Here is a 12,726-nt window from a genome sequence, read left to right on the forward strand (position 1 = left end):
TAATACGATACTCTTTTACTCAAGAACTTTGCTTTTCGCTTTCGAGTCACTGGATCACAATGATGATCCCTTTATCCATGGAGGTTCAGGCAGCATTGAAGAAGAAAGGCTGATTTTCTTCTTATTTTTTCTCAATAATTATGGCTTAAAACACTTGGCACAAAACTAATATAATTGAATTTAAAATGCAATTAATGAGAAATTTCAACTTTACCATTAATAAATTATGATAATTACCAATTATCATTGAAATATATTCCATTAAAATATCTCATAGTAAAATATAAACCAACTTGAAGTTGTTTTTCTACTTTAGTCATGCAATTTTTGAAAATTACAATTTAGTCACTTAATTTTCCCAATTTCGACTAAATAGAAAAAAATTAACTTTAATTCCTTTGTTCCATGCTAAATTTCATTGTTATAAAATATGGAAATAATATTTCCAACCTTTATCTAACATCCTTCGAATTTTTGTAAAATTCCAGTTCGATCCTATTATCCAATTTCTTACCAGATTTTACTACTTAATAACTTTTAATAAAAATCTCGAATCAAAATTTTGATCCACACGAAAATTCTTATTTCGAGATGAACTATTCATTTACAGGACGAAATATATAACTTTTAAAAATTATATTTTTGATCCCTAAACTTTTCAAAATTTATACTTTGACCATTAAACTTTCAAAACTTATATTTTGGTCACTACTAAACAATTTGGGGTACTACAACCTGACTGACAAAATTTTAAAAATGGTGATCATAATGAAAAGGGACAATAGTTCGGTGATCACTTGTATAGTTTACCTTTTATTTTAAATAATTTTTTTAAAATTTTTAACTAATTTATAATTATACGTTAAATTTTTTTAAAATTTTAAACTTTCATAAATTTTAAATTAATAATATATATCGTTAATAGTGCTCACCGTTACTTGTCAGTGTGAAAAAATCATCCCAAGATTTGAAGATTATTAGTTTGATTTAATTTTATTAATTTTATAGGCAATGCATAAAGAAAAAGGAAGAGATAGTTGATGGTTTTTTTTGTTGATTAGACTTACTATAACTACTCATTCTTAATAATTACCTTTTAAAAAAATAAAAAAAAATTGAAGAGGAAAACCACGTGTTGAATATGTGCGTGACGTGTGCAAGCGACGGCCGTGGATGTGACGTTTGCTTTGTTTTACACTAGAAAAATGGCTGCTTTCATCAAAAGATGGCTGCACGGCGAAATCTAATTAATTTTTAATGATTTTAATAAATTAAAAATACTACTAATAAAATAAATACTAATTATATATATATATATTAAATACAAGATTATTATAATAAAAAGTCACCAATGTTTAAGTAAGTTTTTATTTTTCTAATTATAATTTTAAAAGTTACAAATTAATCACTAACATTATCGATTTATAATAAATCGTTCACTCACCATTAACTGTAAGTGATAGAATGCTGATGTCGTCATTAAACTATTGATCTGTTACATTTTTTGACCGGGTCAAACATTCCCTTCACGATAACCTATATCGCACACCTGATTTTGGTGAGTGAGTTTCTCAACAGAGAGTTTCTAAGTACACAAGGATACGAGTCGAGACATTGCTTAAGCTACCCCTGTTGATTAATTTTAAATGATTTAATAATTAAAAATGGTACTAATAAATTAAATACTAATTATATATATATAATTATTACTAAGCTTTAGAATCTAAATAAAATTAATAGCAAATCTCATGTTTATGGATATATATTTAATGTCATTTACTCTTTATTCCGGTTTATAGTAAATGTTTATTGTAATATCTCTTCTCCAGCTTTATTAATTTATACTGCTTTTTTACTTTAAATTAATCAAAGAAATTCAACATTATACTTTCATTCTGGAATGATTATTGCAAGAGTTTATTCTTAATTTGATGTTCTTCGATCATTTAAATTTATAACTTTAAAATACTTTTAAAATATATTAATTAAATTAAGATTCGATCGATAAAATTTTGAGTAGTCTCGATAATAAAAAGAATGTTATTCTGTTAAAAATACTCAAATTTAAATGGTTACGTCTATACGGTATTATGTGTTATTGATAGGCTAAATAAGATTATGAACAAATGCTATTCTTTTTAATAATTAGAGATGATTACTAGATAATATCTACTCATATTTTTATAGTCATCGATCATACGCATATAACTTATAGAGTTCGAACCAATATCTCTAGAGAAAACAACATTACCTTTTAACAATTGAGGTGTCTGCGTATTGTTAAAAAAGTATTATCAATAAACTAAAATCTAGTAGAACGTAGGAAAGGGGATTTTTTTTGTATAATAATTGGTATTCGATCTATTGATCGACTAATCCGGATCGGAGGTGACCCTTTCAACCTAATTTAGTCCATCCGCAATCGCCAAGATTCAAACCGTTAATTTTACGTAAGAAATCTAATGTCTTATCCCACTATACCAACGGATTACCCGAGGAACAGATATCTTTGTCTATATATAACACTCACTTTAGTTTCTCAAACTGATCTTCTCTCATTACCAATCTCTCTCTTTTGCTGTGTTACGGTTTCAGTTTCTGGCTCTTAATTGACAAATGGCAAACCTTATTTTGATACTCTTTTATTTGCTTTAATCTCAAATAGGGTCCAACTCATAAACATTGCTCCACCTTCTTCTTTCTCTCAGATTTTCCTTGATAAAAAATCTGGGTTCTTGTCAAAGATTTCTTTTTGGTTTTCATTTTTAAGAGTTGTTTGAGGATTATGGAGCATGGGGAGTTGGTCTCTGGTGAATGTATGAAGGAATCTGCAACTTTGGTGAATGGTTCATCTTCTACATCACCAGTTCTTGGCTTGAAGCTTTCACAGACACCCTCTTTCTTAGAGAAGGTAGATCAATTATTCTTACAGAAAGGATATAGCTTCAATGGCGAAGAACAAGCCGACAACAGCTCTAGTGATGGGAAGCCAAAGGAGAATGTTTTGCAGCATTCAAATAAGCTGAAAGCTGAGAATTTCCTCATTTCGATGCTTGGAATTGGCTCATGGCAGGTGAGGAATAGACAATACTTCTTTTGCTATATGAATTTTTGAGGAAAAAAATATCAAATCTTTGTTGCAGAGGGTGTCGAGAAACGATGGTGAGTTGGTAGGCAAATGCTATTTTGCTAAAAGGAAGTTGGTATGGGAATTTCTGGAGAATGGGTTGAAAAGCAAGATCGAAATCCAGTGGTCTGATATTCTGTCGTTGAAGGCTGTTTCCAATGAAGATCAACCTGGAATTCTTGAACTTGAAGTAATTGTCATATTCTAATTTTGATTTTATACATATATAGCATTGAATTGATTATGATCCAAGTTCTTATGTGCACTTGTGCAGTTAAACCAGCCTCCCGTATTTTACCATGAGATCGACCCACAACCAAGGAAGCACACACAATGGAGAATGGTCTCGGACTTCACCGGAGGACAAGCTCCTACCTACAGGAGGCACTATCTCGAGTTTCCTCCGGGAGTCATCGACAGGCCCCTCGAGAAGCTCTTGGGTTACGACCATCGGTTGCGTATGTTGAGTCGACAAGGCTTCCCAACTCTCGACTCACCGTACTTTCCAAAACATACATTTGAAGGTTTCTCTTTGGATTTCGGTGGACAAATGCACATCACTCGACAACAACAACAACTTTCGTTTCCAAATGTCCCAACAAATTATCAAACATACCAGCCTGCACCACTCAGTTCATCCATATCAGGTATGAATGTAGGAGATGATTCAATTCCAAACCAAATTAGAGGAAGTGTGCATTTTCAAAACAACTATATATCATTGGAACAAGATCAGCTTGGAGGACTAGTCCCTATGCAGCTACCATCAAATGATCATCATCAAAGCATGGTATTCAACAATTCACAGACTGGGGTTTCAAATAACATGGCGGAAGACGATTTATTCATGCAAGGTCATCTTGGGAACAATGTTGTCGGTGGGGGGCAAATGTATGCTCAAGTTATGAATTGGTCGCCCGACAACAACTCATTTTCTTCATCGGTTATTACCGATGACTTCAATCATGATATCAATAATTGGACTCATGATTTTAATTTTAGGCAGTGGCAGTAAGGATGTAGAGTTTGTTTAGTTAGAACTTTGAGAACAAAGTAGCTAAACTCAGTTGCCAAACAAAAAAATATTGTCAACTTTTGTTATATCATATGCCTATGAATATAGGGAAGTCTTTTTTTTCTTCCGGTTCCAAGGTTTTGCTTTGACTAATCCAGACCGACTCGGGTTCCACACTTGACTTTGGTATGTGAGTCTCAATGGGTATAGTTCACACCAGATGATTTAGATAATGAGCCACAATGATCCAATTGAAGTGCTTGTAGACTTGAAGGATCAGATTGGTGAAATGATGAACTTAGGAGGACTGTCAATGAAATTGGAGGATAAATGAGCAATGTGAAACAATGGTGTTCAGCGGGATCAAACCCATGCCTGAGCAATTTCTCCACAATTTCACCAATGGGTCCTCAAACTTCGTTAAACTCCACAAATTTAGTTGCCTAAGTCTCCAAATTTCTTAATCTATTATCATCAAAAAGCATTTACAGGAACAATACTAGGTATTTAGCTCATTTTAACATTAAACGGATATAACGTAACTCGTGGGTAAAAAATATTAACTTTTGGGCTTACAATTATGGTTCCATAACTAGGGATGACAACGGGGCGGTTTCGGGCCGGGGATTGATCCCCGTTCCCGTTCCCGTTTAAAAAACCCATACATGTTCCCGCTTAAAAAACTACGGGGATTTAAACAGAGATCTCCATCGGGTAATCAAGGAAAACCGCGGGGAAACGGGTATTTCCGTTTAGCATAAACGGGTATCGGGCCGGGTATATATATTTAAATTAAATATATAAATATTATATATTTTTTTAATTTAATTTAATTTTATTAATATTATATATATAATAATTATTTTTAATATTTATCAGGCTGGGTATCGGGTAATCGGGGCGGGGATTACCAAACCCGTCCCAGTTTAAAACATTCGATTTTTCTCTTTCCCCGTCCTCGTTTATCATCCCCGAACCCAACTCATTTAATTCGATTTTCGATTTTTCCCGATGGGTTCGGTTTTTTTTGCCATCCATATCCATAACACATATTATTCTTTTATAAAAATATAATGCTTCTAGTATAATAAATTTATCAATGATTGTAATGTCCCAAAATCCAGTTTAAAAGCATTATTTCAGCAATCATATCTTGACATTATTTAGTTATAAAAATTTAGGCAAAAGTGATAAAAAATACAAAGTTTAAAGGGTTAAATGGTAATTTCCTAAAATTACGAGTAATATTTTTGGATTCTAGAATGTTCAGGGACAAAATCTCTGATTTTTCCCATTTATGTGATGCTTAAAAATAAAATAAGGGAAAAAAGGATATTTAGGGCTTAAGATATCCCAAACATACATTTATTTGCATTGAAATCATCTCTCTTGCCATTGTACAAATGACTGTCTTTGATGAAAATTTATCATGTGGATCAATAATTTAATAAAAAATTATTTTTCTTGTAAAACATGATCAAATTCAACTTAGAAATCTTATAGTAATGATTGTTGTGAATCTGAGTTCTGAACAAACATTCATGCATGTCATCTAATCTTAATTTCTTTTGAGAATTCTACGTTTATATTTAGTTATTAATTATGTTTGATTATATTAATTGATTTACTTGCAATATTAATTAAACTTGATTATAATGATTAATTTGTATTTTGTTAATTACAATTATCAAAATAATATCATCTTGTATTTTAATTTTGTTAGATTTTTTTTTTTCGAGCAGTGGAGAATTGAGGATATTCTCCACATATATCACAATTGGTACGTGTGATGGACAAGTTAGATTTTAAATTTAACATGTTACCAAAAATTTAAGAACAAATAAAGAATGTACGATGTCGATGTCATCTATCGAAGTTGAAATGCTCTGATACCATATTAAAGACTTCGATGGACAATAAGTCTAGTAAGGTCAATTTACAATATTATTGCAAAAATTATGTCAAAAAAGAGTTATGAGTGTGCTAGAGCAAACCATCAGTGAGAACAAATGTGCGTTTATGAGGGGGCAGCAATTTTCGATGATATCCTAATTGCAAATGAGATTATCCATTCCATGGGTGCTAACGACAGTGAGTCAGGTGGAGTAGCTTTGAAGCTAGATTTCTCTAAGGCGTATGATTGTGTGAGATGAAATTTTTTCGACATGGTACAATTTAAGATGGGGTTTGGAATCAAATAGACGAGGAGGATAATGGAATGTGTGTCTTCGACAGGAGTATCCGTTTTGGTAAATGGTTCCACAACTCCAGAGTTTCATATGCGAAAAGGGTCGAGACAAGGGGATCCGTTGTTCCCTTTTCTTTTTATGATGGTTACTGAAGTTTTGAGCTTGTTGTTGGATAAAGCGAAGGCAAAAGGAGTATTCAAAGGTATTGATAGTATTTTACCGGATCAATCACTAATACATCTTCAATTTGCAGACGATACATTACTCTTTGTAAAGCTGAAGGAAAAGGTAGTTAGGCATGTGAAGCGTATACTAAGGTGTTTTGAAGCTTGCTCCGGGTTGAGCATAAATTTTGATAAATCATGTGTAGTGGGTGTGGAGGTGGATCCTAGTCGAGTTGAAATTTTGGCTCAAGTTTGCACGTGCAAGGTGGGGGAGCTGCCCTTTTTTTACCTTGGCATTCCCCTTGGTGTTGACCCTAGAAGAGTACTGACTTGGGAGCCAGTGGTGGATAGATTCAAAGCGAAACTAGCAGGATGAAAACACAAGTCCTTATCTTTTGCTGGCCTTGTTATCCTGATAAATTCAGTTTTATCTTCCTTACCATTATATTATATGTCATTGTTTGAGATCCTTACGGTGTTGTCAAAGATTGAAAAGATTAGAAGAGTCTTTTTATAAGCTCCGATTGATGGGAAGAGAAAGATGGGGAGAGTAAGTTGGAACCAAGTGTGCCTGCCTAGAGCTAAAGGAGGTGCGAACGTTGTTGATCTAAGAGGAAAACAACAGTGTGTTAATGGCAAAATGGGACTGGCGTTATGCTTTGGAAAAAAGAGCGTTTTGGAGACGAATTATTTGTTCAAAGTATGGTGGGTTGCTCGGGAGGTGGAGGTTGTGTGTTTCAAATTTAAGGGAAATATCTATTGTGTGGCGAGGTATCCTGTTAAATTGGAAGAAAGATTGTGTAGCTAAATGGTTAAGTGACGATTCTTTTCATTGGCAAGTGGGGAATGGAAAAGATATTATCTTTTGGGAAGATGCTTGTTGTGATCATGCGCCATTCTCTATATTGTTTCCAAGGCTGTATAGGTTGTGTGTTTCTCTAGAACTAGAATGTATGTTGATACCCTTATATATTTTTCTTCGGCACCACCTTTATTAGTTTATTTTCTATGCTATGTGATCGGATCTGGGCAAATAGGCAGTCTGCTGCAAGGTCAAAGGAAAGAAAAATGCAGTAGATAGCTGGTGCTGAGCTTAAGCGAAATATACAGACATTGCAAACAGAAGCAACGACACTCTCCGCTCATCTGACTCTGCTATTACAGGTATTCGTATGGGCTCTGCGCCTTCTTTTCTTGTGTTTGTACTTCAACATCGTGATTGCCGAAATCAGTGAGTTGAAACTGCTGTTGTAAACAATGGAGCAACAGGTTTACTTGCAAGATTGTGAGCACCTCTTGATATACTTCATTAGAATAACAATAGCTTTAACGTATTGCCTTTTCTTATTATTTTTGTCTGTTACCTCTTCATCATAATGGAAAAAGGTTTTAAGGATTTTGCCTGTGAGAATTTGGTTGGATGGCAATCAGAGAAGCAAAAATAGATTGAATCTGCAATATGATTGATGTCTGTTCTTTGTATATACATGCCTTCCGTGCATTGCTTATAGGTATGCATTTTACAACATAGTACCTCCAACACCTCTTATGTGTGTAGGAAAAGATGCTATTACAAAGTACTTGAATGGTTCGTTTTTCAATTTTTGGCTTGCACATAGTAACGGCTGTTAACGCCGAGTGATCAATTTGTTATAAATCGATAACATTGGTGACCAATTTATTACTTTTGAAACTTTAATGGGAAAAACGAAAAACTTACTCAAACATTAATGACCATTTGTGTAGTTTACCCATAAATTAATTAATGGATTTTGATGATTAGACTAACCATTATTACTTGTTAATGAGTTTATCTTTTTTTATTTGGACGGCGAACTGCGACGACAAAAGTTTGATCGTTGATCGTTTTTATTATGAAAGAGATGTGATTATGAGAAAGAAGATGAATATCAATTTAGGTTGTGGAGAATTCCAATCATTTGATTGTTATGAGATAAGGATATTTATGACAATCCTTAACTATTGACGTTAAACATGATAATTATAGTTATTCGTAAGTGAGCTAACTAAATATAACTAATAGATAAATCTTAAATTTTACTCTAGGAGGTTATGTGGACCTGTCAGATGTATTATCTTTACACTGAAATTGATTTGATAGTTTGTGTCCGAATTAGAATGCAATATTTTTTTCTGAAAATTCTAATTATTTTTGAAAATAATTACATATTTATAAAATTGTGAAGAAATTGGAAAAATAGAAACTTCTTAAATGAATGAGAGATTTTTAAAATTTTAACAATATATTCTGATTTTATTTGTTGTTCTCCAGTTTAAAGATTTCTTGACTAATTTGGACCGACCCGAGTCGCACACTTGATTTTGGTATTTGAGTTTCCCATCGGGTATTTTTGTAATTTGCATACACAAGAACTTGAATTTGATATCTTACTTAAGCAATATCAGGCTGCTTACCACTTGAATCAACCAATTGATAGTAGATTTTGATTTTTGATACACTTTTAATATTTTTAGGATCCTTTTATGTTATATATATTTTTGAATGTTTTGCATTTTCTGTAATTTTATTATTTTTAATTATTTAAATGGATAGCGTTTATTTAAGCATATTAGAAATTTTCAAAATATTTAGTGACAAAGGGTTTAAAGTAATGAAAAAAATAAAAGTAGAAGGATTAAAGTTACAAGTTCACTATAATATATGGGACGAAACATAATTAAACAAATTAGAAACACTCAGATAAATTAGTAACAATGATTGTATTCAATGTATTGAACAATTTTTTAAAATTTAAGTTGATAAGGTAATACTTTTATTAAATTAATATTTATTTCAACATTTCATTTATTTAAAGAATAAATATAGTTTATATTTATTTAAGAGATAAATCTAATTTATCACTTTATTATTTATTATCTAATAGATAAGAACAATTTTTGTTTTCTAGAAGAAACTAAATAACTCCTATTTGGATGAAGTGAATGAATTATATTCAATTTATTAATAGTTAACTAGAAAGAATGTCTCGTTGAAAACCTCTCTAAGCCTATATGAAGAAAAAGAGTACATTCAACCGGACAACAAGAGCGAAAACACCAAGACCAACGAGGAAAAGCAACTAATAAAATAATAAAACCAAAAACTAAATATATCATTTATTATGAGTATTAATTCGTGTAAAGGAAAAACATGTGAGTATATTTATGTCAAATAATTAAATAAATTTGTGTAGAGTTTTTATTTTTTAAAAATTTATATTGATATAAAGAGTTTGATTCTATGATGAATTATTATTCTTCATTCTTATACTATGGTGAGTAACTCACTCTTATATAATTTTTTATGCATGTACTACCGGAGAAGTTTTTATCTTATTTATAGATTTTAACAATCACTAAAATATTGACACGTGTTAATATCTTAATCATTAATTTTATAAATATTTACATTTTTTAGATAATTCTAGATATAATATTATAAATATTTATTTTTTATAGATAATTCTATATACATATTATTAATATTATTTCAATAAAAAATATTTAAATGGCTATTAGAAATTATCTAATAAAGAAGAAATAAATTGATGCATTTTTAACAAAACTATGTGCATTTACTACGGAAACAATGTATTTTAATAATATATTATTTCAGTGGTTTAAGTAATCGTTGTAGTTTCTAGAAGTCATGAGTTTAGACACAAACAACTATGAAGATGATTAAGTGTTGGTTATCAAATGAAGACGTATAGCCTTTTTTTTCTTTTTGAAAGCAATATTAATAAAAGATATATGAAAAGAGAAAAAAGCTTTTATAAAATAGATATTTTATATTAATTTATTCTTGTTAATTATTAAAATGAAATATTAAAAACTATTTATACGAAATTTTTAATTAAATTATTTTTCTAAGTTCAAATGAAACAGTAAAAATTTAAATTAAAAGTTCATTTTTAATGATAAAAGTCGATCAAATCAGGGGCGGACCCAGGACAAAAATTCAGGGGTTGCAAAAAAAATTTTTATAAATTTTTTTAGGGGTTGCACAATATTAAAGGTGACACTTGTATTAATTAAAAAAATTAGAAAAAATTAACACTAAGTAGACAATTTTGTTGTATAAATTTTTTTTTATAAAAATTTAACTGAAATATAGGGATTCTACCTAAAAATCACAAAATATATATATATAAATATTAAAATAATAACATTTGATCAATGTTCCTCACAATTTGAGAGGTTGCCGAGGGGTTGCCCGTGTTACCCCTGGCAACCCCCTGGGTCCGCCCCTGGATCAAATAGAAGTAAAATGACGAAATTCAATATATTGTTAAAACATAATGGTAATGTAACTTTAATTCAAAAGGAACAGAAGTTTACTCATCACTTTTTTTTATAAATATATATCAAATTTTAGTATTTAAGTTGAATCATAATATCATAATTAATCTATTTTATAAGTAATTTTATTTACAATTTAATTTAAATACTATTTTCATCAGAAAAAATATTATCTAAAATGAACTTTTGGAACTTGTAACTAGTTTATTACTAAATCCTCTTATGATAAAATTATTTTTTTTAAAAGTGAAATGATCAAAATAGAAATGAAAAGAAAGTTGAACCATTAATACAATTTACTCATAATGATAATAATTATCCATGTCATGTTATGCATTGAGTTTTGAGTGCACTAAAGAAAAAATAGTTTAGCGGACTTGTTTTTTTACCTATAGCGCGTATGAAAAGGTCGCAAGAAAGTTTATTACTAAATCCTCTTATGATAAAATTATTTTTTTTAAAAGTGAAATGATCAAAATAGAAATGAAAAGAAAGTTGAACCATTAATACAATTTACTCATAATGATAATAATTTATCCATGTCATGTTATGCATTGAGTTTTGAGTGCACTAAAGAAAAAATAGTTTAGCGGACTTGTTTTTTTACCTATAGCGGCGATATGAAAAAGGTCGCAAGAAGTACCGGGCAAACTAGCGCCGCTAAAGTTTGCGGCGTTTGATAATAAAAAAACGCCGCAATAGGTGAAGATATATAGCGGCGTTTTTAGAATTAACGTCGTAAAAGGTCGACAAACGCCGCAAAAGGTTAAGATATATAACGACTTTTTTTGGATACAAACGTCGCAAAAGGTCTATATCTATAGCGGCGTTTTTAAAAACACCGCAAAAAGTTGAGATATATAGTAGCGGTTTTTGATACAAACGTCTCAAAAACTCTATATTTATAGCGGCGTTTTTAACAAACGCCGCAAAAGGTTTGATATATAGCGGCTTAAGACAACTTAATATTTTTGCCATAAGACAACTTAATATACGGCTAACGAAAGTATTACTGGAAATATTAATATTTTTTTAATATTTCTAGTAAAGCTCTACCTAAAACATTATTTTTTTCTACCGAAAATGTTAATTTTACTACCTAATTTCCGATAAAAAACTATAGAAAAAAATAACATTTTATGTAGCGCTCAATATTAGCATTTTCGTTAAAAAAATATTTTAGGTAGTTTTTTACCAAAAATATTAAAAAAAATTAATATTTTCAATAACGCCTTTCATTAGCCGTATATTAAGATACTGTACGAGATACATCCTGTATAAAATTATAAATTTAAAAAGGAAAAATGTGCCGGCTTTAGCCCGCTTTGTAGATTCTTGGATCTCGAGTCCATGGCCTACCAAAATTATCTTACTTGGTGGATTTATTTCTATGATTTCTCTATAATGATAGACTATAATTAAAACATAATTATACCAATATAATCATATTTATAATTAAACTATTTTAAAATCCTCCTTTTTCAACAATGCAAAATTTGAAAATTCATAAGCTTTTCTAATTTCGTAAAAACAGAATAGTTTAGAGTCTAAATATAAGGGCTTTCGAATATTTAAATATAACTTTTTAAACGTACACTTATAGAAATGTGACTACGTATAAAGTTAATGCACGTATAGTTGTCATTGTCTGTTTTGTGCTCGTGTAAATAATGGTTGTCACTTGTTCCCATATGTAATGTGGGGTAAAGGGGAGGTAAGATAGTAGGCTGCCCCCAACACTAGGTTGAGAACAGCTTCCGTAGGAGACCTCCAAATTATGAAATGTCTTTCATGAGACTCGATCCCACGACCTCAAAATTAAGAACCTTATGCTATACCAACTGAGCTGAATGGTCATTTTGTGCTCGTGTAAATACTTTTATTTAAATGTAGTATTTTAAACATGCA

General features: G+C 30.7%; 1 protein-coding gene across 1 annotated transcript; it reads left to right on the top strand.

The window, feature by feature from the left end:
- The first annotated feature begins 2,682 nt into the window (after positions 1 to 2,682).
- On the top strand, positions 2,683 to 4,142 carry LOC120189630. Its single transcript, XM_039192853.1, has 3 exons — positions 2,683 to 3,073; positions 3,144 to 3,317; positions 3,402 to 4,142. Exons 1-3 carry the CDS (start codon positions 2,786 to 2,788, stop codon positions 4,140 to 4,142), a joined length of 1,203 nt encoding a protein of 400 aa, XP_039048784.1. The 5' UTR covers positions 2,683 to 2,785.
- The last annotated feature ends 8,584 nt before the right edge of the window (positions 4,143 to 12,726 follow it).

The sequence above is a fragment of the Hibiscus syriacus genome, unplaced genomic scaffold (genome assembly GCF_006381635.1).
Source record: "Hibiscus syriacus cultivar Baekdansim isolate YM2019G1 unplaced genomic scaffold, ASM638163v2 tig00116958_pilon, whole genome shotgun sequence".
In the NCBI taxonomy this organism is placed as follows: domain Eukaryota; kingdom Viridiplantae; phylum Streptophyta; class Magnoliopsida; order Malvales; family Malvaceae; genus Hibiscus; species Hibiscus syriacus.